The sequence below is a fragment of the Petromyzon marinus genome, chromosome 25 (genome assembly GCF_048934315.1).
Source record: "Petromyzon marinus isolate PM22_M1 ecotype Great Lakes invasive population chromosome 25, UKy_Petmar_22M1.pri1.0, whole genome shotgun sequence".
NCBI lineage: Eukaryota > Metazoa > Chordata > Hyperoartia > Petromyzontiformes > Petromyzontidae > Petromyzon > Petromyzon marinus.
In genome coordinates, this window is record NC_133691.1 from 10,331,370 (window position 1) to 10,357,023 (window position 25,654).

General features: G+C 46.0%; 2 protein-coding genes across 8 annotated transcripts; one reads left to right on the forward strand and one right to left on the reverse strand.

Annotated features, from left to right (window-relative positions):
• Window positions 1-773: 773 nt before the first annotated feature.
• On the reverse strand, window positions 774-13,346 carry METTL3 (methyltransferase 3, N6-adenosine-methyltransferase complex catalytic subunit). Of its 5 annotated transcripts, none has more exons than XM_076069706.1 (13): window positions 13,224-13,346; window positions 11,263-11,369; window positions 10,512-10,753; window positions 9,840-10,017; window positions 9,321-9,523; window positions 8,639-8,791; window positions 7,317-7,637; window positions 6,799-6,986; window positions 5,875-5,913; window positions 4,637-4,745; window positions 3,850-3,915; window positions 2,331-2,443; window positions 774-1,951 (listed from the first exon to the last, which is right to left on the reverse strand). In XM_076069706.1, the coding sequence occupies exons 2-13, from the start codon at window positions 11,363-11,365 to the stop codon at window positions 1,846-1,848; spliced, it is 1,821 nt and encodes a 606-aa protein (XP_075925821.1). In that variant the 5' UTR covers window positions 11,366-11,369; window positions 13,224-13,346; the 3' UTR covers window positions 774-1,845. The 5 variants fall into 5 exon arrangements, with proteins under 5 accessions (XP_075925821.1, XP_032816339.1, XP_032816340.1 ...); XM_032960448.2 differs by having other exon boundaries at window positions 10,512-10,759; XM_032960449.2 differs by having other exon boundaries at window positions 10,512-10,759; window positions 11,263-11,372; window positions 13,224-13,309.
• Window positions 13,347-15,550: 2,204 nt separating this feature from the next.
• On the forward strand, window positions 15,551-24,114 carry LOC116945794 (sorting nexin-20-like). Of its 3 annotated transcripts, XM_076069711.1 has the most exons (4): window positions 15,551-15,778; window positions 17,382-17,511; window positions 20,111-20,283; window positions 21,080-24,114. In XM_076069711.1, exons 2-4 carry the CDS (start codon window positions 17,490-17,492, stop codon window positions 21,809-21,811), a joined length of 927 nt encoding a protein of 308 aa, XP_075925826.1. In that variant the 5' UTR covers window positions 15,551-15,778; window positions 17,382-17,489; the 3' UTR covers window positions 21,812-24,114. The 3 variants fall into 3 exon arrangements, with proteins under 3 accessions (XP_075925826.1, XP_075925825.1, XP_075925824.1); XM_076069710.1 differs by having other exon boundaries at window positions 15,551-17,511; XM_076069709.1 differs by lacking the exon at window positions 17,382-17,511.
• The last annotated feature ends 1,540 nt before the right edge of the window (window positions 24,115-25,654 follow it).

The window sequence follows — 25,654 nt, forward strand, 5'->3', positions numbered from 1 at the left end:
CTGATTAATGGTATTTTGCACCGCTTTGATTGACTCGGGCTGAGAAATATGTCCAAATTTGGTCTACAGTGGGAAATGTGGCAACCCTGTATGACTTGACGCATGTCCATTTCAAATTTGGTGAAAATTAAATCATTTGCATGATAGAGTGACTGCACATGTGGCTTGCCGTGATGGCTCAGCCAGCCACCCAAATGACGAACATGTCGAAGCATGTTTTTATTTTATTATTAAAGATGTAACCAAAGGTATTGGTTTTTCTTCGATGGACTGACCCCTATCTACCTTCCTCCTCTCATCCCACGCACATGTGCAGCAATTACGGTGGTCTAATCACCCAGTTAACCTTCGCTCTCAGTGGGAGGCCACTCATCCTCTGCTGTGCCCAGCCTGAAACTCCCCTGCCCCAGACGTGCTGTAGACTCCTTTCCTGTCAAAGTTTCGGCTCAAGATCTGTTTTATCTGCCTTTGACACGGTAGTATTTAGACGCTTTATAAATCATAATCATTGCATTTCTGAATTGATGACAACGCTCAAACAAGTGTCCGACAGCCCTCTATTTACAGCCTTGGTACACATTCAAGAACAGTTCTTTTTGTGGTGTCTTTCTATAACATCACCGTATCAACAGTGGTAGGTCTGTGGTTCCTGTTAGCAGGAGACCTCACATAACCCTGGCATGAGGCTTTGACTAAGACCACTAAATCATGCCTCCTTCCTTACACTTCACAACGGAATGCAAAGTGGGTTTTAAATTTCATGAGACGATGGGTTTAAAAAAACATAACTTTATATTTTTTTAAACGTAAACAACACGTACAATTCCCACCTCATAACGGCATCTGCATGCCTAAAGTGTTGTATGAGTCGCAACAGACACTGACCTTTGACAGGTGTTTGAACTCAGCCCTTTTGCTTACCGGGGGGGGGGGGCAGGGAACTTTCAAATAACTTTGGTGGGCAATCACACATTCACACGCCAACTCATGTCACTGCACGAGGTCCTTGCAGTGACAGAAGTGACCTTGCATGCTAAAATTAGAAACCACCCACAAGGTTGAAAATATTCCCCTACCAGTACCCGATTATGGTTTAATCAACGTGTTATTTCATAGATCACGTGAAAACGCTACCGAGATAATCTCCTCTGAAAAGGAAACATAAGTAATAGTTTTTAATTAAGGATGTTTTGTAATAAAATCTATTATTTAGAAAAGTCTCAAGACTTTTTCAGAAGGATCCTAGATTGGAATGTTTGTCCAATTTCATAACTTTTTTTCTCTTACACAATGGATGGAATCAGTGTCTGGAGAAAGCCTACACGTGAAAGCACTCGAAAATCTGCAGGTTGGCACCCTGTTTTGTGTACTGCAAACTGTTGGCTAGCAGCCCAATGAGCTATTCACCTGTTGATCTCTCTGTGAATCCCTCAACACAATTTTCACAATGGATAAGTGTGCACTGGCATGCCGCCCACACACTCCACAGCCACCCAAGGTACACCACTAACAGATCCCAGAACTCAACAGGAAGCCTCTTCACATTTTAAAGCATATTCTTTATATAAAAACATTGTTTCAGGATAAAGAGATTCATTGCGAGGTCAGGGGTCATGAACAGGGCTTAATTTCGCACTGAATATTCTCTGGGTCACTGGTTGACTGGAGACGGCACAAAACTCGTGGATATACACTGACTGTGGTGTGACGGGTGCTTTAATATTTTCTGTGTCGCGAACTCGGACAGAACTAAAATTAAGCCCTGGGCATGACCTCCAACCTCCGCCCTATGCCCTCTGTCCTAACGCACGTCATGCTTGTTTCCCAGCACTCATCTCGCTGGGATTAATTGGATTTGGTGATGATGCCATCAGGGTAGCGCTTCTTGAAGCGAGCCACCACCTCGGGGTCCAGCAGGTGGATTCCGTCCAGCTGGTTACCCAGCGTAACCCTGGCAACAAAGAAATGGACCAAGAAGCAGGGGAAACTGATCAGGAAAGAAGAAGTGCAGAACAGAACATTCGACAGCAGAAAAAGCAGGAAATGAGCTTCAACGGTCACGAAGACTGATCATGATGAGAAGCAGGAGAGGAGGAGTAGAAAGCAGGATTCGTTCCGTGGTGATAAACTTTGGTGGTACAAACAAGAAAAGTATCTGACTGGACTCCTGAAACATAATTAATGCAACAATACTGTCTATAACACAGAAAATTGAGCTGCCCACTTTTGGCCTGCAATGACTGCTGGGGAGACAAGGGATGAATAGACCTTTAGTGGTGCCAATGTCTGCTTTAGCTCACGGACTTTTCTCTTTGTGTGTGAGCTCCTACCAGTTGGGCTGGATGTTGTGAGGTCTCCCGAACAGCTCAATCTTGCGAGTTCCGGGGGAGAGGCGTTCGATGATTCCGTAAATCTCATCAGGCTTATGGCTCGTGGAGCGAACCTGTACCATGCGTGGGTGCACGACGGCACCAGTCAAACAATGATAGAATCTACATTCCCGCGCGACTCAAATAACAACACAGTTTAAATTTCTACATGTAAAAATAATATATTTCGAAAAGTTGTGTATTTAGATGCAGTATACATTCTAAAGTGTTTATGATCATGTGCTAGCCAGAAAAAGAATTGTTTCAAAGATCCCTCTAGTGATTCATCATTATTCATTTTTGGGTCAGGTGGCGCAAGTACAATGTGTGCCATAAAGCCTCCTCCACCTGACAAAGCCGAATAAAGTTAGTATGTGAACGTGGTCATTTTTATTTCTGAAGCAAAGTGGTATGTTGACCCAAAACTTTCTAACAGAGGATGGTAACGGACCGCAACCAAAGGATGAAGTTACGGAGATTAGTAGTCAGGTGGGCGTAAACGTGTTTTCATGTTAAAGAGCAATCCATATTTGACAATGACGATAAAGTCCGACGTTTCGCTGGTAATTATATCCATCATCATCAGGCGATTGCCAGAGTTAATCTCCTGCATTGAAAATGTTCTGCGATCCTCGGCATTCGCAGTAGGGGGGTACTGATTGCTGTGTAATCGGAATTGAGTAATTTGCAGGTAATTTTCAAATTTAACAAATGTGGACCACCCTGCCAGGACACAATAGTCTACTCTCGCAAACGAAGTCACGGGATGTTTAATTTCCACTGTGGGCAGATAGCACATCATAGTATTATTACGGTTATTACACCCGCAGTAATAACCAGGGCGACCACTGGTTCGAACTATGGGAACCTCTGCAACAAATGGGGAACGCGCAATTAAGTAGTGTTATTTAAATTATACTGGGGTAAGTAGTTAGTCCTATGTTATCTTGATTAAAGTAACATCATTTGAAGGAGGTTACGATGCGATTACAAATAATAATTTGTTCTTAAGCAGTACTCAGCCTATCGCTGCAGGCTCGGTTGAAAGATAACAAATCGCCCATGTAGCACTGCATCGATTGTTGGGGTAAGTGCTTTTAGTGAACACCTATTAAGGCTGACACAGCTCATAAGGAGGTGGTATGGCCTGAAACATATCTGAAACATGTCCGACCACTGTTGTCTCCGCTCTGGTGAACTTTACACACTGCACCAGATACTCAATTAAGGCCGAGTCGACGGAGGGAGAAGTTCTGAAACCACTTTCCACTGATGCTAGTTGTAGCTGGGAATTGGACTGAAATGGACCGAGTTTTTAGCCCAGTGAGCTTACCATTATGCGACCACTAGCCACGCTAGTACACATAGGACCTCACACATGAATACATTTTGCACAGTAATTGGAGGTGCGGAATAGTCTGCCATGAGCTGCTGTTACACTCACATTTAAACACACACAAACAAGCATGCACACACTTGCCTCGGCAACCAGAACATCACAATCCAGCCCCCGGTTAAAGCCCTCCGTGTTTCCCTTCATTCCAACCTGCGCACAGTGACAGACATGCAAACAACATCAATGTCCTTTACATAATTAGGCGAGCGCTCACACATGCAGAGTGCTTTTCGGGTCATTTGCACACTACTCGGTGCTGCAGCATGCAGTTGCGTGGTACGCGAGACACGTTTTCACCAGAAGAGTCTAAACTGCAAATGCAGATAGGTGCAGCCGGTAACACGTTGCCCTCTGCCCATACTTTATGGAGAACTGAGAACACTGAACTTGATGCTGTGCCCTAGCTAGGCTTCGTGTGCATAGGCTAGAAGAATACCAAATTCTGCACATAATACGTGTACGTGTTTGCATGCATGTGAGACAGCGTGCATTTCCCATTGTTTTTGCGTGGATGTGGTTGTACGAGCGGGTGTGCATAAGCAAGTGTGCACGTGTGCGTGTGTTTGCACGTGTGTTCATATGTGCATGTGGAAGAGAGTGTAACCACGTCTCTATGCGTGCATACATGCATACATGCATGTGTTTGTACATATGTACAAGTTGCATGGGTGGCGCAGATGCCAGTCAACACAGTCAGTTAACCCAACACACCTAGGTTTGTTGAATGGTCTCCTGCCAGTTAGCCTTTGAAACTTCAATTGACCCTAAGTGCAATTTTCCTGGCACAAGCTGACATAACCACTACTTGGTGGCAAATTTCAGCTGTTGTTGTTTTACGTATGCGTAAATGTATGCCGGTGGACGCTGGTACCAGGCAATGCTCCTTGCCGTGGTTTAGCCAGTGGCCCGTCCGCCCTGTACGGATGATCCGCTGCAGTTGATTTGTCTTAACCCAGATGAGCTCATCCACTCGCTCATAGCTGCATACACACACGACAATCATTATCATCAGATAGTAAAATATGAGCAACTACAGTCCCCGCAGATATAGGGAAATAAACCGACTCTCTGGCACTTTTGTCCTCACATGTTTATCCAACAATTGACCACATTTGTCAATAACACTGCCATAGAAGAAGTACAGTTGTCCCTCACTATAACGCGGTTCACCTTTCGCGGCCTCGCTGTTTCGCGGATTTTTTTGTTTGTTTAATTTTGCATGCTTTTTTTTCCTGCGTACAGTATGAACGCGCATTGTGTTCGGCGTCCTGATTGGCTAAGGGAGAACCGCACATGTGTTCTGCGTCCTGATTAGCTAAGGGAGTACAGAATGCATTCGGCTAGCCAGATTTACAAAAATGTTTGGGCTTGAAAACAGGTTTTGATCTTTGGTTTCATTTACTAATATTGTACTTATTTTTTTAAATCTGCGAAAGTTTAAACTTTGAGAGTGTTTAAATAAGAGAGAAATGTGAGAAAATGTTAATGCCTGTCTGAGAAAAGTGTATAAAAGTGTGTGGTTAGGGGTTTTACGGCCTTAAAACATGTATAATAATTGTAAAAAATAAAGCTGATTACTTCGCGGATTTCGTCTATTGCGGGTTATTTTTAGAACGTATCCCCCGCGATAAACGAGGGACCACTGTATATAATAGGTGACATTTCGAGCAATGGCCCTTTTTCATAGAATATAAATGAATGGCCATTGGGTTGCGCTGACCTGTGAACGCAGCTTTCCAATTCCTGCTTCTTTCCTGTTGCGATTGTGAAACATGAACGCACATGGCGTCTTTAGTTTTAGGGTATAGGTGTAAGGTTAGGCATTAGGGTTTAGAAACATGAGTTAAGTTTACGGTTTTGAGATGAGGGTTTTAAGTTTAGGGCCCAGGACAGTATCACCTAAAACTGATTTGCCTGTCCCGCATTTGTGTGACAGTAGTCTAAGCCGCAAGTGTTTTGTGCTGTGGTTACTGCTTTCTAGCCACAAGCTGTGTAGGCATGAGTGCTCTCATGAAGATGCATGATGTATGATAACAAATACGATACTATGTGGCCTGAGGTTTTGTGGTTGTGATGTGGGCTCCTTGGAAGACCTTGGGAATGACTTACCCCCAGAGCTTGAGGCACTCCCTGCCCAACTCCATGGCTCTGCGGCACAACCACACACGCACGGACACGCAGAAATGCAAATAGGCACGGAGATTCGCCCGCGCGTACACACACAGCTATATGCACGGCATACTGTACATGTGCAGCCCTTTTGCCAATCGACTGCCGGATGAGGCACCCTCCACACGTTGTGCAGGTCGTAGTTTATTTGACAATATTTCACCACGCTTAAGTATTGTTAAATAGGTGTCGAAAATAGCTGTGGAAGCATAGAAGTAAAGATTTTAAAAAATGGTATAGTACAATAAAGTATTGTGCTGCACTGCCCTCTACTGCCCATAATATAGCCCTGCTTGCCTATTACAATCATGGTGGTTGCACATCCAACTATCTTCAGATATCTATTATTTATACTATTAATTATAACGGATTTGAATACGTACATACTCAAAAAAATAATTTAGTTGTTGAGAATTTAAATAACAAAATAAGCGGGCAATGTCTCCAACGCATCCGTCTATATAAAAAAAATGACAATGATTTTTTGCTACAAAATGCACTTGCCACACAGACATTGATTCAAGACAGGCAAACTTTGAACCAGTTTCGAGAAAGTGTCTCATCAGCAAAGTCAGAGTCAACAATCCAGTCAGCAAGCAAGCATGACTGCTGATGACAGGTCCTATGTCAAAACTGGTCAAGAGTTTGTCTCGAATCCATGCTGCTTAACTGTGCACTCCCAGAAGGCCATGCGGCTGATAGGTTGGGTAAAAAATAAGTATCACGAGTGTACAATCTCCTTTAATTGATGAATCGCCGCATCCTTTCTGGGCATGGTGTTGTGCTGTATCCATCACCATCTATCGCTGCCGTACCACACACAGCGATGGACAGTGATGGCCACACTCGCTGTGCGGCCATTACCTGCCCGTCACCCACAGGAAGATGTAGCCATCGTCCTGCAGCACAGGGATGTTGAGCCGGCGCATCTCGTCGTCCGTGAGTGTGCCGTACGGCAGCTCCATATGAATGTCCCAAGGGGGGTCTGCCATCACTACCGAGAATTTACCCAGAATGCTCATGTCCAGGAAGCGTATGTCGCAGTTTATCCACTGCGCAAACACATGTGCACGCACACCAAAGACATAGAGTAAGTGCCCGATATAGCCTTGTAGACTATAGTGGCAGGGCATAACAAGTGCACTTTGAAACCCATACATGTACACTCAAGCATGCAAAGACAAGCTCCCCCATTAAGCCTACAAATAGACTGTTGTGCTAAGTGCTGGTAGTTAGCAAGAAAACAATAATACATGTTCTCTCATGCACATACAGATCCCCCAAACAGCCTCAATGGACTGTGTTGTTGGCAAACAAACAGGAAAACGCGACATGTACTATCATGCAGTGATGTTAGCATGGAACGTCTATGTAATGCTCACCTGCGAGGGAAACAGTTTCCCCGCGGTGGTGTCATCGCGCGGCCTGTTCACCGCCACCACCGCCGCCGCCTCCTCCATGCGGCCCCTCCGGCCTGGCCCCCCCATGCCACCACCGGCGGCCAAGCCACCGCCATCGATCTCGTAGTGCACGTACTTGCAGGTGTCCATGTGGAAGCACGTGTTAAGGAAGGAGCAGTCGCCCAGCGACTCGTCCGTGTGCTTGTGGATGATGCGGCGGAAGTGCAGCTTGGGGCACGGGCGTGAGGAGCCGCACGCACCCATGCACTCCTGCTTGGTGCCATGCTCACAGAATTCCCGAACCTGCAGCACCGTGGCGGCATGTACAGACAGAGACAACGATCACCCATGTAGCCTCTACCAGACGGTTGGGGCAAGTGTCATTCGCAGACACCAATGACGGACAGCAGGGTGCACAGGGGGTGGCATGGCCAGCACCATGTTCAGTTATCTGTCTCCCCAGTGCTAATGGTGTTTAAACAATGCTCCAGCTCCTCATTTAAGGGTGAGTCAATTGATTTAGATATAACTGGCCACTGAAGGGGACTGTGGCCTGGAATATAACTCAGGTTGTCAGGTTCATAGAGAGGTACTCGAACCACTACAGTTTGGGAAGAGCTTAAAACCCCAACCTGCTGATCAATGAGGTTGATAACTGGCACAGTTGGAGGAATGTCATGCCCAGAGCTGTCAACATGCTGCAATAACAACGACATATATAAGACAATTCTAGATTTAAAGCTTTCGTGACTGCAAGGACCCATACTCTTTGGTTCTATTCGGTAAAGTCACGTAGGTAAAAAATAAAACAAAAATCACGACGTTTCGGCCACAACACAAGCGGCCTTCATCAGGTGAAGGGACCAGACTGTCTCGAGGACAGCGCTGGAGTGAAACACAGCCACGCTCAGACCGCGACCTTTAAGCTGTGTGCGAGGAAACAAGGTGCCTTGACGAAGGAATTAGCATATAAAATAGCATTTGATTGGCCGACTAATCAAATTCCTTTGTCAAGGCACCTTGTTTCCTCGCACACAGCTTAAAGGTCGCGATCTGAGCGTGGCTGTGTTTCACTCCAGCGCTATCCTCGAGACAGTCTAGTCCCTTCACCTGATGAAGGCCGCTTGTGTTGTGGCCGAAACGTCGTGATTTTTGTTTTATTTTTACCTACGTGACTTTACCAAATAGAACCAAAGAGTATATATAAGACAGGTCATGAAGATGAATGGAAAATGGATGAAGCCTGAAGGCATAGGGCCATGAGCATGTGGCTCTGGGAAGAGTAAGGGAGTGTGCGTGTGTACCTGTGCTCCCCCTCGTGAGCGGAACTTCTCAAGAATAGACTGTTCCTTGGCCGTGCTTGCCGTTAGCAGCTGCAGTATCTCGGCCGACACCTTCTTGCTCTCCTGCTCACGCGTCGACTGCTGCGACAGCAGGCTCATGATCTCCTGGTCCAACTGGAGAACCGGCAGTTGCGAACATCATCACAACGCATCCACATCCTCATCTAATCATCATCAGTCACGATCAACCAATCTGCTAGGTGACGTCATCCCCAAGTCGTCGCCATCCTTCACAGTCCCACGATCCAACAACCCACCCAGCACCAGCACATTAGTCCAGTTCACCGCTCAATCTCCGCAGTGGATTTTCGCTTTGTTAATACAATCCACCACAAAGCGCCAGATCGCTTCAGACCTCAGAAGATAAGGAGGATTGATCCTGGAGAGTGCTTGTATTGGCAGCCATAATGAACAATAGGTTGTTTTAGGCTGGGGGAAACATGGAGGGTGGCAGAGGGCAGTTCAGCTCCATCTATTGTTGTACTGTATGTCTATGCTCCCTACCTTCACCAACCAACACTTACCAACATGGTAAATGACAATCAAATCATCTCCATGGACTGAAAAAAGGACTGCACATGCACTCGTTACTGTCTTGAGTCTACGTGCAGCGTGAGAGTGCAGCCAACGATGACGCTGTCACCTCATTGCTTGTGGATGATGTGGAGGTGGATGAGAGCTGCGTTTTCTTATTCATCTTGTCGGGAGGTGCTCCCTCGCTGGCCTCAGCCTTCCGCTTGTTGGCACTGGAACTGGGCACCAGTGGAATCGAGCTGCCCCCATCCTGCCCCAGGTCGCCCTTGCCGACCCCACCAGATCCACCTGGGTCCGATGTCACACCTGATACTGCACGGCAAAGATGTGACCCTTGGTTATTTTATACTTGTCACAATTCGGGGTGGTGATTCAATTCAAGAATCAATTATTTTTTCCCGCACTGCCGAGATCCTGTGTTTTTGAATCCAGATTTTAGCCATTCATGATTTAAGCAGGTCTCTTAAATTTAATCAATTGATGGTCTCAGCTGAACAAATAACTGCACACAAAAAGTTATCACGATATATTTTTCCAAAATTACAGTTCTGAAAAAAGGAAAATCAGTTTTACTGCCAGTTTAGCGCTCTGACCGGCAGGTCACCAACAATAAACTCCGGTTACTCACCTGACCCAGAAGTGGTGGCTGCCCCCAGCATGGCGGACAGCTTGGAGTGCTCAGCGTCTGTGACGAGCACGCATGGCCCGCCGTCCGGCAGGCAGCCGGCGCTCACCGCGATCAGCTCCTGCGCTGCGAACTTGTGCAGCAGGCTCTCGACGGACGCCCGCGTTACGAGGGATTCGGACTGCGCGTGTACATGCACGACATGTGCGCAGATACACACACACGTGCATGCAAGTCGAACACAGATTATTGTACATCACACAAAATGAACACACGGCTCTGCACGCTCATGAAAAACAACGGACGCGTGAAATATCACGTCGAGCATAATGAAGTCATGGTGGGGGGGCCGGGGGGTGAGCATGGTGTTTGATGTCCTCATCTTGGCTGAAATTTATTATGCCACCAAGGTTTGGAAAACCCATTGATCAAGTTGGCCGGTTTTATGTAGGGTACGTCCCTAATACACAAGTTTATGCCAAAAATAAATTTATATTGGATTATATTTACGAATGTTCTTGTGACACCCTCCTATACAGATGGACAGAGCTAAGGTATAAATGCAATGAACCTTAGCTGGAAAGGGTTAAAAACACTTCCCGAGAGGTCTACACAGCCATCTTCACATCCCCATCACATGTCACCGTGCACTCAGTGGCCACTGTGCATCATCACCTGTGAGATGGCAGTCTGGATGGCAGCCGAGTCAACGGGCAGTGGCAGGGCGAGGTCGGAGAGGTACGCGAGGAGCCGGCTCTCGAGCCGCGGGTCGACCCTCACCTCCAGCACCGGGGCTGTCACCTCGACCACCCCCACTGCCCCCCGCCGGAGGGAGGGCTCGGGGAGGGAGCTCGACGGCGAGTGGCCTGTAGGGCTCTCGCTGCGCGCCGCAGGCCCAACCACCCCGCCGGTCACCTCTGGGTCTGGCGGCCACCGCAGAGAAACAATTAGGTTTGGAAACTGCTTGCAATATAGGGTCTCTTGAAAAGTTTATTCACCTAAATATTTGATTTCTTTGATCAAATGGATTAATTACCTGAATAATCTTAAAAAAAAATGTCAGCATTGTTTCCTACCCCACAACTGTCAGATTTCTCAACCACACCCCTAAACAAGACGTCACCCCAATAGTCTGATGCCTTCATTGGCTATCAACCCCAGATCAATTTCAAGACCGCTCTCACCATCAGCAAATTACTCTATGGACTTGCCCCCTGCCTACCTCTCTGCTGCCTCTGCAAGGGCGTCTTGCAGTGACATAAGTGAATGATATGTGTATAAACATGTGGCTGGCAAAGATAATTGAAATTCCTTTACAGCTCTCAGTAAGGGAAAGATTATCTATGCTATCGTATTCAGTTTGGGGACCAGAGTAGTCAGATTATGGGAAGAGAGTGGTCCAATATAATCCGTTGTGCGGAATCACCAAGGCCAAGCTGAGTTGGGTCCTTCCATCTCCTCTGGAGTCTCTCCCGCAGGCTGCTCAGCTGCTTCTTATGAGCCTGGATGCTGCTCCATGTGTCTGACATGATGCTGCTGACACACACAGGCAGGGATTAAACTCATAAAATATTTTACAAAGATCTCTAGCCATCAATCCATCGGAGCCCACCTCCTCTCCAATTAATAGCACAGCAATTACCGTATATACATACTCTTTGGTTCTTTTGGTATATACCTTAACACCTTCACCGTTCGCACCACAACATTTCCAACACCACCACAGGCATCCCAACAATCACCAGCATCACTACCAATATCACCGTTACCACTATTGTGATCATCACATCACCATTATATCAACACCATGATAACTACCACCATGACCACATCATCACCATAATACCATCATCCCCATAGTCACTACCACTACAACCATCACCATCACAGCCGCCAACAACATCAGCACCACTATGAGCAAAACAAAAATCACCACCAGCACTGTTATTTTTACCAGCATCATTACCACCACCGTCATCGCCAATGCTAATTTTGACCACCAATATCATCACCGTCAATTTCCATCACCACTATGACCACCATCACCACCAAAAAATCATTATCACCACATCCTTAGTGGTTGGCACTCAGGCGAAAAAAATTGCGGATCGGGTGAGGCGGTCTCAGACAAAGCATTCGGTATTCTACGGATTTAAAAAGCCTCAGCACCATACTCGACCAGTATATGTGGTTTGATCACCACGTGCAAAATATAATCAGGTCCTGCAATGATTATATCAGGGCTCTATGACACATCCGACCACTGTTGAGTCGTGACATAGCCAACACATTGACGTCTAGCAAAAACATTACCAAGGTGCAGAGTGTACAAAATGCATTGGAACGTGTTGTGACGGGTACTGCAAGATCTGACCATGTCGGTCCGGTGCTTGCCGAGGTGGTCGTCGAACGAATACATTATAAGGTCGCAATCAAACACAAAATACTTGCCACAAATGAACCACAATACCTTGCCGATCTCGTCAAAGCGCATAAACCATCGCGTAAACTCCGGCAATCCTCGCAGCGCCTTTTGTCTAGCCGTCGAACAAACACTGTCACTGTATCGCGCGCTTTCAGATGCGCTTCTGCGGCCGTCTTTCCGGAACGTTCTTCGTTCCAATATTAGAAAGCCACTTTGAAATTTAGATCTCAAACGAATTTTTTTTTTATATACATTAACAAAAATGTTTTTTTATTTGTGTCTTTCGACAAAGTCACGTAGATAGGTTCACATAAAATAACTAAAAAAAAGTCAGGAAGAGGGGATTGGTTTTTAAAAGCAAACTGTTTATAAAGGTTTAAAATGGGCGTAGCCCAAATGTCAGCAGCCAATGTTAACGTCGGCGGAGGGCAACGATCGCTACCGGTGGTTGGGGGTTTCCACCAATCAAAGGGCTGCCAAGAAGTTTGTTGTCATCCCACCGCACCCTCCGATTCGTGCGGTTGGCTACGTACGGTGTGTGGAAGTTCAACGTAGATAGATACCCACCACTATCGCCACCGTCATTGTGATAAACAATTGCTATCACCGTTATTACCTTCACTACTGCAATCACCACTGTTATAATCAACACATCTCCGCCACCATCATGACCAACAATCGCTATTGGCAGCCACTACGTTTGCCACAACTTCCACAACCACATTCCCACCGCTATCACCATCATCATGACCACCAATTGCCACCGTCACCTTCCCACCACGATCATCATGACCATCAATTACCATCACCACCACCACCGCTGTTTAGACCACCAATTGCCAACCACAATCACATTCCCACCGCTACCACCATCACCGTGACCATCAATTGTCATCACCATCGCCACTATCACCACCGCCGATTTAAGACCACCAATTGCCACCACCACCACCGTCTCCTACCAAGGCTCCGCGTTTCCCAGCGCGCGTGCCCCTCTCCGTGTTTACCACTCTCTACTGTACCGGCGCACGCGCACTGTACGTCGCGTTTCCGGCGGAAAAATTGCGCGCGCGCGCGTGCCGGAAACGAAAAGTTAATTTCTCTGTTCCGATCGCGTTGCAGATTACAGACTACATTCTAACAACACTAACATATGTTAGAATAACTGACAGTGCCCATCGCAATTTGCAGTAGAACAAAAAAAAACTCCCATCAAATAAAAATGTGTACATATATCGATTCAGACCTTCACAGTCTATTTCGATTCACATTCATGATTATCTAATCCATTATTGTGCTATTGTTCCTTACGTGTAATCGATAGCTGCTCATAGTACAGCAATATCATTGGTAACGATCACTCGATGGTTCGATTATCGATCTGGAATCCCAATCTACGTTCATATATAAATTCGATTCCTCTTTGCCTTGACATTCTGCGAAATAGTGAATGTACGATTCCGTGGAATCGATAGTCTGCCCCCATAGACTCGTATTAATCGCATGTAAATATATATTTGACGTTTCTAATTCTGTATCGGTTAATCGAATACAATCTAAATTACCCAATGCAATTGTTTTCATGAGACCAGCGAAATCCATTGTTTGCGCTTTACTTACGTGATGATCTCACGTGGCTTTTTCTTCTATCAACCCGGGGTGACCAGTGTGGTTCAGTATGGACAATTGACCTACACATCCAAAAGGGCTGCACGTGTCCCGTAGAGTACTCTACAGGGTTCCATTTTTCCATTTATTTGGTATAGCCCTGTGAGCCATTCGACTCTTGAATCGGGTGCAATCGCAACAAACAAAAACATGAACAAGAAAACATCTTAAAGTGACTATGTGACTGTGCAAACAGAAAATCCAGGAAAAAAACATCAAAATATTCCTGAAATAGCACCGTACACCAACGCTGTGTTCAAAAATCCCAGTGGGATGCAAGTCAAACAACAACAACCACAAGACAACTAAGATTTAGGCCATCAGTCTAACTTAGGTCATCAGTCTAACAATATCTTATGACCTCCCCATTTAATTATCTGAAACGTAACCTTTCTTTTTAAAGTAAGGTTGATTTCAAACAGAAACGATTATGCAAAGGAAAAAAGTAATATGGGTCAATTCATTGGAGGTTACAAGACCTCTGCATCACCCTGCGCATCTATACTGGTTTTAGAACACAGGGGCCTCAGTGGTGACCGATGTTGACTAACATCTACCAGGGTCCTGCAGAGTGATGACAAGATTCAGGTTAATTTTGGTTACCCAGTTGAGAACTCGAACTGAGACCAGAATGAGTCTCCAGGGATCATTAGTTTGCCAGTAGCGGGCGAAGATAGACCCCGTGTATAGTCACAATTCAGTAATTTCCAGAGAAATGTACGAGTCTGGCAAATGTGGACCATGACACCGGCAACACTGGCCCACTTGCTAGTGACCCAACGAGATCTTTAACTTCTAATTTGTAGAATTTAATAATTAATGCACCCATAGTATTAATCAGGGCGGCCGCTGGAATCGAACCGTGGACATCTACAACAAGCGGTGAACGCGCACCAGCTGGGCCACATCACGAGTGGTGTCTCTGATTGTCCACCAGTACATTTAAATTAGAAGTCAGTGTCAACGTTTTATATATTAAGTACCAAAATGAGAATTAGTTACCCAGGAAAGCCTCACTGAGTCTCAAGACTCGTTCATGATTGTCCTGCTACAATTGCTGTTGTTTGACCGATCCCATTAATAGGAGATTGGCTTCGTATGGGAGGAAAATGGAGATCTCGGAGAAAACCCACGACACATACGAGGGGGCGAACTAAAAATCTCCGCGCAGATAAATACAACAATCCGTTTGATGTACACTGCCATGTATTGGTCACACACCCCCATGCCGACAACACATGGCAAGCCCTCGTGTCGGTTGGTCACTCATACAAATATATATAAAACCATCAGGCTCAAAAAACCTGCCGAGCTTGCAGAACACAGCAGCCCGACAGGAGAACCATGTTGGGACGAATCTTTAACATCGGCCCCTTCTACCTCTGTAAACTGTACATATTTAAATGCAATGTTTGCCAACACTTGCGAACGACATCTCATTGGGGAAAAAAAAAACAATTCCCGTTTCCAATAAATGTCTTAACTTTCCCAACAACCTCAAGCGCTGTCTTCTGGAAAGTCCTGTTTCTTCACCTGAGGACGGCTACTTGTGTTGTGGTCGAAACGTCGTGAGAATTTTATTGTTTTATTTTATTCTCATTCTACGTGACTTTACCGAAAGAGCCAAAGAAGACTTCCCAATGTTGTTCCACCAGGGAGCGCTGCAACTCATTTCGCCCGGGACGGTTCTCAGCTGGGAAGTTTTAAATGGTGAGGGAAGGGGGACGAAACCCCAAGCGGACCGCTCGTCCGGAGAGAGGCCGGCGGGCTGGGTCGCTCTCCTGGCAGCGAGGGGTTCTGAACGCCATGAACACTCAGCGTGAACAGCGACACGAGGAGGTCTTATCAGGTGAGGGCCCATTGACACCTACACGTGATCTTCACCACCATCGTTATCGACGTGTTTGTTATGACCAATCATGCGTCGTCGTCGTCACGATTTTTACAACGGGCATCATCTTACCTGTCAACATCAACAACCGTCAACGTCATGTGTTTTGTGCCACGATTTTCGACAGCACAGTTATTGTTAATATACGGTACAGTTTGGATTTTTCGGGTCTCGATATAAAAAGGTGCATTGAAAAATGTGATACTCCGACCGATGTTCCTGTTGTTGTGGAGCGACTCATGCAGACAGGCTATGGCTCTAGGGTTTGGTTGTTACATGTTGTTTATTGTGAAAATTCGGTCACGGTTCCTACGATCACTGTTACATTGCTTTATGGCTTTATTTTCGTGATTTCGAAAAGTTTTTTGGTTTGGTCATGTTTGTTGTAGTACGGAGTTAGACTGATGGCCTTAATCTAAGTTGTGGCTGTTGTTGTTTGACTTGCATCACACTGGGATTTTTGCACACAGCGTTGGTGTACGGTGCTTTTTTTGGAATATTTTGCAGCTTTTTTCCCTGGATTTTCTGTTTGCACAGTCACATAGTCACTTTTAAGATGTTTTCTTGTTCATGTTTTTGTTTTTTTGTTTGTTGCGGTTGCACCCGATTCAAGAGCCGAATGGCTCACAGGGCTATACCAAATAAATGAAACTGAAAAACAGTATATCAGTCGTAGGGACGTGCATCATCATCATCCATCGTGATTTATAAGCATCGTAATGGTCATCGGCATGACAAACACAACTCTCAACTTAACGGAACGACTCGGCGAGAGAAAACGAAACATGCGGCTTGTCTCATAGCGGGGTTTTTTTCCGGCTGACCGTCGACCACAAAAAAATATATTGGACAGACTCAAGTATGTATTTGTTTCGGCGATGTCTCCGTCAACATTCACCCAGCAAGGCTATTCTGATGTTTCGCGGTCGTCTCGTCAACATAAGACTCTTGACTCAACGAGTGTTGTTTGTCTCGCGGCTCAAGCTTTGGAGAAGTTAAATTTCGATTTAAAGCTTTCGTGACTGCAAGGATTAATCTTCTTTGGTTCTTTCGGTAAAGTCACGTAGCATGAGAATAAAATAATAAATTGATAAAATAAATAATAAATTGATAAAATAAAATAACACAATAATATTCTCACGACATTTCGGCCACAACACAAGCGGCCTTCATCAGGTGAAGGGACGAGACTGTCTGGACAGAATATTATTGTGTTATTTTATTTTATCAATTTATTATTTTATTCTCATTTTTGGAGAAGTTGTTACACCATGTCTGACGGGTGTTGTTGCTCTTGCCGAGTGAGTCTGGCAGGTAAAAAAAACATCATTGCCGCGAGATATCCGCAGGTCTGCTGTGTCTCCTCCAAGGTCGACTCATCCTTACATGAGTACATAACGCAGGATGATAGAATTGCCTACTTGGGAAGCAAAGGCGGCTTGCCTCGATAACAATACAGGTAGTCCCCGACTTACGATGATCCGACTTACGATATTTCGATCTTACGATGGCGATAGCGATATGACAAAATTGTAAAATATTTTTTTATTTCGCGCGGCAGGCAAACGCAGCAGCGTACGAGGTACGATACTGTAACTTTGTCATCGCCATCCTCCTCTTCCGACAACTAAGTTAATGTAGCCATCAACAACCTAAACATCGTTCAAGTATGCAGACGACGGACAATCTTGGTGAGTACAGTAGAATATGATACGTTACAATACGTTCAATGCATGTATGATACATAGCTTTAGCGATTTCATTTTAGGGTTACCACGATACGAGACATACGTTCAATGCATGTTAAAAGTTTTTATCATATAGCAGATAGGATTGTTTCCTGAAAAAAACTTTCTATGAAATTGCAGTTCATATCGGTAGGCTAAGAATTTACCTTGTTTTTTTTCACTTTAAATTTTACCGTGCAACACAGTATTGTAATTAATAAATACATACAGTATATAGTTTATACAGTACGGTACTGTAAATTGCTCTGTTTTTGCTAAATTATCACCATTCTTTAAGACTCCTGGGTAGGCTAGGGCCATTTTCGACTTACGATATTTTCGACTTACGATGGGGTCGTCGTAACGCATCTCCAACGTAAGTCGGGGACTACCTATAATTACTAGTTCCAACACAATCCATGCATCTCAAGTCAAGTTTATTTTGTTTAACCAGGCGAGAACTCAAGAGACCAGAATGTAGTCTCATTTGCAAGAGCGGCCTGCTTCATCAAAATGACAAAAGCACAGCTAATAAAGTACAACAATAAAACGAAGAGAAAGCTGAGGGGCCGTCCATAAATGACGTCACGTTCCTAGGGGGGAGGGGCGGGGTCAGACATGTGTGACGAGGGAGGGGGGTGTTGAGAAATGTGACGTCACATCAAAATGCGCAACTTTAAATAAATATAGACAACACATTCTACTTAATTAAATAGACTTTTTAAAAAAATGTTTTCTCCTACAACATCAGAGTGCAGCGCCACATTAAATACGCACTACAATGCCAACAGTTTAAAGCGATTTGAAGCATGTTTTATTTTCAAAATGGAAATATGGTTTTGGGGGGGGGGAGCAGAGCTTTGTGACGTCATATTTGAGGGGGGTCTGACTGTGACGCCGTGTGACGAGGGCGGGGGGGGTAAAAAATCGTCCAAAATCGCGTGACGTCATTTATGGACGGCCCCTGAACAAAAACAACTGTGTTGCGTGAGAAATCGTAAAATACTGCACAAAAATAAATCAATATTAAAACATTCCTTGCAATGTAAGTCGACTCGGGCAGATTATTTTTAGACTGATCATAGTAAATTGCAATCAAGTTCCAGAAACATGAAACAGAGATAGGGTGACAATTGTACTTGCATTGTACCAATATCTGTATTACTCAATTGGAATTATACAAGGCAATAATCGCCCCACCTCCCACCCCCTACTTACAGACTAGTGTCCGCTTGCTTGCAGGCCAGGGGCCGACCCTCCCGATGCTCACATTGACAGCTGCCACTTGGGGGGGAGCTTTCAAATGTTTGAGTTGAGATGTGATGTGAAGTGCTCGGAGCGCTAAATTAAACACATATACAGACGTCCCTCGCATAACGCGCGACAATACGTTCCTGAAAAATCGCGCTATATGAATCCTATTTTCCCATATATACAGTTACATGTTATAAGGCGTTAGCCCTGGGTTTACAAAATATGTATATATTTAATACTTCAGAATATCAACATTACAAAACATGCTTAATGCGGGGTTAATACTAAATAATCATTAGGATTCAAATATTACATACTTACAAATACTGCTAAGTAATGATTAAATGCAGGGCTTCTTGAACGCTTCTGTGGGCTGCATGCAGCATCACGTGGGATGCAAAGGAAGTCGATCTGAGATGGCTACTCTGGCTGCCGCCGTGATGCGGTCACCCCATCAGAATTTAAATTTTTCACTTTGAATTTCTTTTTATCATTGATACATTAATTTTTTTTTTTACATTTTTGTTTTTTTCTTGAGCGCGTAACTCAAATGCATCGCCTAAATGTGAGTCGCCGAATTGTGAATTCGCGCTTGGGGGGGGGGAGGGCGTTACACGAGGGACACCTTTATCATTGATTTTTGGGTCAGATTGCACGAGTAATTTTGGCAATGTGTGTAGTAAACCCTCCTCCACCCGACGCGGTTACATCCAGCAACAGGCAACTACCAGCGAAACGTCTTATCAAATTGTTAAATGTTATCGATCGCTCTCTCCAACATCGGTATGCTGAAGCAATAACTAGCGCGTTGTTTACGCGACTTTATTTATTTGGCCGTGTTGGGTGGAGGAGGGTGTATGACACGTTGGCGTTTTACTCACGCGATCTGACACCAAAAACAAACCATTGGTCGCGAAAGCCTAAGTGCTAAATCAATGATGTCAATACAGTGACTCCTCTACTTACGAACGAGTTAGGTTCCAGAGGTCTGTTCTTAAGTAGATTTATTCGTAAGTCCAAACTTTACTCCTGTTGATTGCAAACATGTTGTACGGCATGTACGCTCAACATGGGGAATGGCTTTAAATGTTGTATAATCACCTGGAGATGCCACTGGATCTTCATGCTCTGCAGATGCGGACGCCACCACCGCCATCTATTGCGCTGCGATTGAACTTACGACTCTCAGTCCGAACAGGCAACTGGACGTAAAAGACAGGTTTTGTTCGCATCTCTGAAAGTTCGTAAGCCTAATGTTCGTAAGTAGAGGAGTCCATATACTTGTCCCTTTCTCCGCTCGTGTTATTAGAGAGCGCACGCATCCTGGAACGAGGCTGCGACCACGTGACACGTGCGGTGCAGGAGGCGTGGAGGCGCGCGCGCTCGGAGACCCCGGCGTCCTCGCCCTGCGCGAGCCTCCTCCTAGGGGTGGTGAGCGCGCCCCACGTGACCAACCCCCGCGGTGTGAGCGGGGGCCACACGGTAGGTGCGACCCCCCACAACCCCACCTCCTCACCCCAACTACCCCACCCTCCACCTCCTAAGCCCCAAACCCTATACCACTTGGCACTTTCTCACCCGCGCATGCAAATATGTACCTACCTTAGAGAGTCGGGTTACGAAAAGTCAGAAGCCACTGGTCAGGAGGAGCTTTATTAGTCGGAATTCGATCAATACATTGGCACGTACAATAAGTAATACCGTCATATTATTGTAGATGTGACAATGCTGTCGGGTCGTGGCGGGTTAATGAGAATAATTTTGGTATTAAATTTCCACGTGGCCTAACCCAAAAACAAATATGGATCGACCGACACTATTGGCATTATCCGCAACATTATTAGTGGCAGAAGCGTAATCACTATCATCATCAGCAGCATTATCACGAGTATCATCAGGATCAAGTTCACATCTTCACTTGTTGATTAACTCAAGCCACTCTTCGAAGAGACTGGAGTCTGAATGGGCTCTCACCTTTAAGAGTCAAGCATTATCTTCCTCCCCTCCCACTGCCGTCTCAACCCTATTCTACAACGACCAGTCGTTGTAGAATAGGGAATATATTGGTTAACATTGATTCATGTTTGTGCAACATTTTACGATCTCATGTGATACAGTACTGTTTGCGCCAATTTCTACTTGCTTCATGGCTGTGCTTTGTTTTGACAACGGCATTTTGGTGACCCGAGTCACTTACAGATGAGACTATTCTGGTCTCTTGAGTTCTCAACTGGTTAAATAAACGTGAATCCCTCTCCCCCCCCCCCACCCTGCCCAGGTGTACGAAATCCGCGTCCTCGTAGCGGGCCAGCTGGACTCGTGCCCGTGCACGATCGTGCGCCGCTTCTGCCAATTCCAGCTCCTGCACCGCGCACTCCTCTCCGAGCTGGGCGCATCGGCCCTGCGGGGGATCTCCCTCCCGCGCTCTCTGCCGGCGCCCCTCCCGCTCTCGCTCTTGCCGCTGCCTCCTCCGACTCCGCGCTGCCTCCAGCTCTACCTGCGTGCCCTCTGCGCGCTGCCGACCGTGCGCGCCTCGCGCCGCTTCCAGGAGTTCCTGTGGCTCGAGGAGACGGCCAGGGGGCACGCGTGCCTGCGTGGGGGCGCCTACGCCGAGGCCGCGTCGCTCCTGCGATCCGCCTCGCTCCTCCAGGAGAGGGCGGCTTGGGTCGCCGCGGACCGCGCGCACTCCGCGCCCACGCTCTCCGCCCTCGCCGTGTGCGCCAGGGACATGGGGCACCCACGCGACGCGCTCGGATACTGCGAGCGAGCGATCCAAGCGCTGAGCGGCGGGGTCGATGGGGTTAGGACGGTCGTTGCCGGACGGGCAAGGCCCCTCCGCCAAAGATACCCCGAGCTGTGGGCCCCGCTACTCCGCGCGCGAGCCCGGCTGCGCTGGGAGCTCGGAGAGACGGACGCCATGGACGAAAAGGAGGATAAGAATGTGGGAGTTGATGGGAGTGGTGACCCTCGCTCACTTAAGGAGGTCGTCATTGCCCAGTACCTGCGGTGATGGAGAAGAGGCGGTGGGGTGGGGGTCAACAAGAAAAGTGACGAGCCAACAGAAAGTGAAATGGGAGATGTGTTAAGCAGCAGAGGTGAGGATGGGGATAGAGGAAATGATCAGAATGAATGGGAATGGTGTTAGGGGTTTGGTTGGCTGATGTGATTTGGGGTAAGTGGTAGGGCTGGCATTTGGATGGCTGATGTGGATAGGATTAGGGCTAGAGTTTCGTTGGGTAGTATTTTTATGGTACGAGCTAGGGTCTAGTTGGATATTTATTCGAGGTATTTAAAGGGGGGGCATCTATTGGAGCTCAGGTGTATGCGTTGCAGACATTGCACATACCTAGCACAGACCTATACAACGAATACTGTTAGGGATGACCCATTAAGGCTCGCATGACGCACGTGGAAGTGGCGTGGCTATAACCGCGCCTTGCCGCCTTTAGTCTCCTTAATGCCGAATTCTTATTGAAGGGCGAGGATCGATTTCTGTTCGTCTCGTTTTACCACGCCCTTTGTATTGTCACTCGATATATCTGTCTCGTTTGTGCAGTTTCTCTTGCCCATTAGCTTAAATGTTCCGTCACATCATCGAATAAGATCGACGCAGCGTTAAACAAGATGCTGCGCAAGCATTTCTGGCATCCTCAAGGCAACCATTGTGGACGGCCTCTACCTCTGGGTTGGTATTGCACCCCGGGGCACGAGTGACAGTGGCCAGCCGTGCAGAACAGTCGCGCGAGACCACGAACCCAAGGCATTCGCTCGGGCCAGGTCCAGAACGTGACCTGCATCTGCGGTGAAGAGTGAGCAATGGCTCCTCGCTCACATCTGCTTCCGCTGCCGTCTGCTAGATGAGCCGTTCACAGCTGATGGCGATGATGATTTAAGCACCGTGACTGATCGTGCGTGGGCCTGTGCACGCATGGTCGTTATTGATTTAACTCGGTTGGTATGAAGGACACAGAATGAATGAAAATGCATACACAGTACCTTTCCTAACCAGTGAGTAAGTGACCACATGCGCAAGCTTCTAAAGCAGGGGTGGGGAACGTCCGGCCCGCGGGCTGTATGGGGCCCGCGAAATCATTTGGTCTCTGGCCCTGCCAAGGCAACTGCAGGCGGGACTCGAAATTCAATAAATCTAGGGAGCAAAACTGGAAAAACAGTTGCGAGTAGCAACATCGTCAATACCAGCTAACAATATCACACGCCTCACCAAAGAGAAGCAGTTCCAGCCAGCACATTAGGGGTGAGTTAATAAAATGTTTGACCAAATATAACAGGCTAATTTTTAAGTTGACAATTTTGTATGGCCCGCGAATGATGTTATAAATATCCAAATGGCCCTTGGTGGAAAAAAAGTTCCCCGCCCCATTTAATATATACGTTTTGTCCCCGCAGATACGCATAAAGGGGCCGAGTATGGAATTACCCTCCCCACCAATTCTTATCCATAGGCCAGATTTGTGGGATACGTTTAAGGGTTAGGATTGAGGATTTCGGGGTGTAGAGTTTGTGAGTTTAGGGTTAGGGGTTTGGAGTGTGTTAGGGTTTAGTCGAGGATTCGTGGTGATAAGTTAGGGGTTTGGTATATAATGTTTAGTCAGGTTAACACGTAGACTTTCGCGACCAATATCCACTACGTTTTTTGGGGGTTAGATCACGTAAATATAAATGTGTCGTTAAACCCGCCACCACCCGACACAGCCAATTAGTAAGGTTTGTCACGTATATAAAACACACCAATTCATTGCTAGTTGAGCACACCGATGTGTTGGAGAGTAAACCGACAACAATATATTTAGTGTTTGTGTTGAATGTTTAGATTAACACGTAGGCTTTCACGACCAATATCATCCATAAGAGGTTTTTTGGTATTTGTGGGTTAGGAGTTTGGATTTTGTGAGGGATTAGTGTAGGGTGATGAGCTTGAGGTTCATGGGAATTGTTGGGGTTAGGGTTTAGAGCTTAGGGGTTTGAGTATATGGTTTAGGGTTGGGGATGATGGTTAGGAATAGTATTACCAAAGCATTATTTTCTTGCCACGAATCTGGTGGGAAGTAACCTCTCGGCCTGTAGCAATTCACCGTTACCCGCCGAATCCGTTAGCAGTGCACGAACCAACTTACACGTGGTGGCCACGTTACGGACAGCTGCGATGACCGCGACAAGGCGTGGGGAGGCACACGAGACATATTTTTGTCCTTGTTTTTTTTTATCTCACGCTTCCTCTTCTGTGCCCAGTTTTATTGTCACACGCTTCCTCATCAAAATAAAAGTCTCTCGATCTTACCGGAGGCATGACGACTTGGCGTAACGACTCGGAAGTCTCGGGGTGGCTCGTGTTTTATCAGCTGCACACTTCGGTTGTGTGAGAACCCCCTGGTTGTCCAGACACGAGTTTAAAGTTTCGTTATTGAAACAGCGATTAGTGAGATGCTCCATTAGATATGAAGTGGGAAAGGTACCATATTGTAGCTGCTCACCCAGAGCTATAAATTCCCTGATAGTGCATTGTCTTTGTGCTGTTCGCCTTTTGGCATTCTCTGGTTTAACACTTTGAGACTGGGTTCTAAAGAAAGCTGTCTCTGGTGTAGACCAATCAGTTTCAAGAGAAATGCATATATTATCAGATCATGTTTTTTTCATTTCTACCACACACCTGCGGTTAATGCAGACAGGATTCCTTGCAAAAGGTTTATGGTTGGTGTTTTAACATCTTAACACAACTGTTTTATTGCCAGAAAGGGTAAAAACACTCTTATATTGTGATACTGGCAAGAAGGTCCCATATAATAAACCTGCTTTATCATTCTACTCTTTGATTTGTACTGCATATATCACATAGGACCCACTATTGTGACCTCTACTTAAAATACAATCTCGCATCACTTGACACAAGAAGAAATCTACATTGGACCCTGTTCATCCATAAAATAATTATTAGCATATATTTGTGCTATAATTGTCTGTTCATTAACCCCATCTTCAACCACAAGAAACCGAAGACGTCCATCTAATTGTGGATTAACTATCCCAAGAATTGCAATAGGTGACGAAGCCGTTGCCGTTGCAGCACCAACGTTTCGGAACAACAACCTTGTTTCCTCCCTTAACATCGTAAATCTTCCTTCAAAAATATCCTGAAGCAGAGGATTAGTGCTGGTCGCAACCACCACATTTGCAAATGTGATTTGTAACTTTGATTCTTAGCCGTGTATTGATAGTTAAATTTTAATATGCACTGTTTTTTTTTTACGAAGGGCACTGTGTGTTGTCTTGGTGTGGTCTGGGGACCACACCAAGTTAATTGCATCATTAGCGTTTAGCGTACGGCTTTAGATGTCATCATCTATCTTGGCAACAATCACGTTGCTCCGTTAACTCTCAGCGTCTCTGCTGTGCCTGCAGTTTACGCTCCCCTCGCACCCCCCCCTACCCTCCCCCTCTCTGACTTATTTAACTGCCCTAACCCTGGTCTCTCTCCTACTTCAGTAAACAAAAAAATCCTTGCTGTGGTTATCACACCTGATGATGATTGCTTGTGTTGCAATCGAAACGTCGTGGGTTATTTATATATTTATTTATTTTTTCACCTACGTGACTTTACCGAAAGAACCAAAGAGTATGGCCTGGGACTGTTTTGTTGACTTGCCCGTGTTTGGGAATTGATGTACTTAGAGGCCGTCCATAAATGACGTCACGCACCTGGGGAGGGGGGTCAGACATTTGTGACGATGTGTAACGAGAACGGGGGGGGGGGAAGTTTGAGAAATGTGACGTCACATCAAAATGCGCTACTTTAAATAAATATAGACAACACGTTCTACTAATTCTAGATTTGAAG

Coding starts and splice junctions, on each gene's coding strand:
- METTL3 (XM_032960448.2), bottom strand. CDS start 11,365: ATGTCAGACACATGGAGCAGCATCCAGGCTCATAAGAAGCAGCTGAGC. Junction 6,987..7,316: donor GGAAACTGTTTCCCTCGCAG/GTGAGCATTACA, acceptor GTGTTTGCGCAG/TGGATAAACTGCGACATACG. Junction 5,914..6,798: donor TTCCTGTGGGTGACGGGCAG/GTAATGGCCGCA, acceptor GTTGTGCCGCAG/AGCCATGGAGTTGGGCAGGG.
- LOC116945794 (XM_076069709.1), top strand. CDS start 15,637: ATGGTGAGGGAAGGGGGACGAAACCCCAAGCGGACCGCTCGTCCGGAG. Junction 15,779..20,110: donor ACACGAGGAGGTCTTATCAG/GTGAGGGCCCAT, acceptor TCGTGTTATTAG/AGAGCGCACGCATCCTGGAA. Junction 20,284..21,079: donor GTGTGAGCGGGGGCCACACG/GTAGGTGCGACC, acceptor CACCCTGCCCAG/GTGTACGAAATCCGCGTCCT.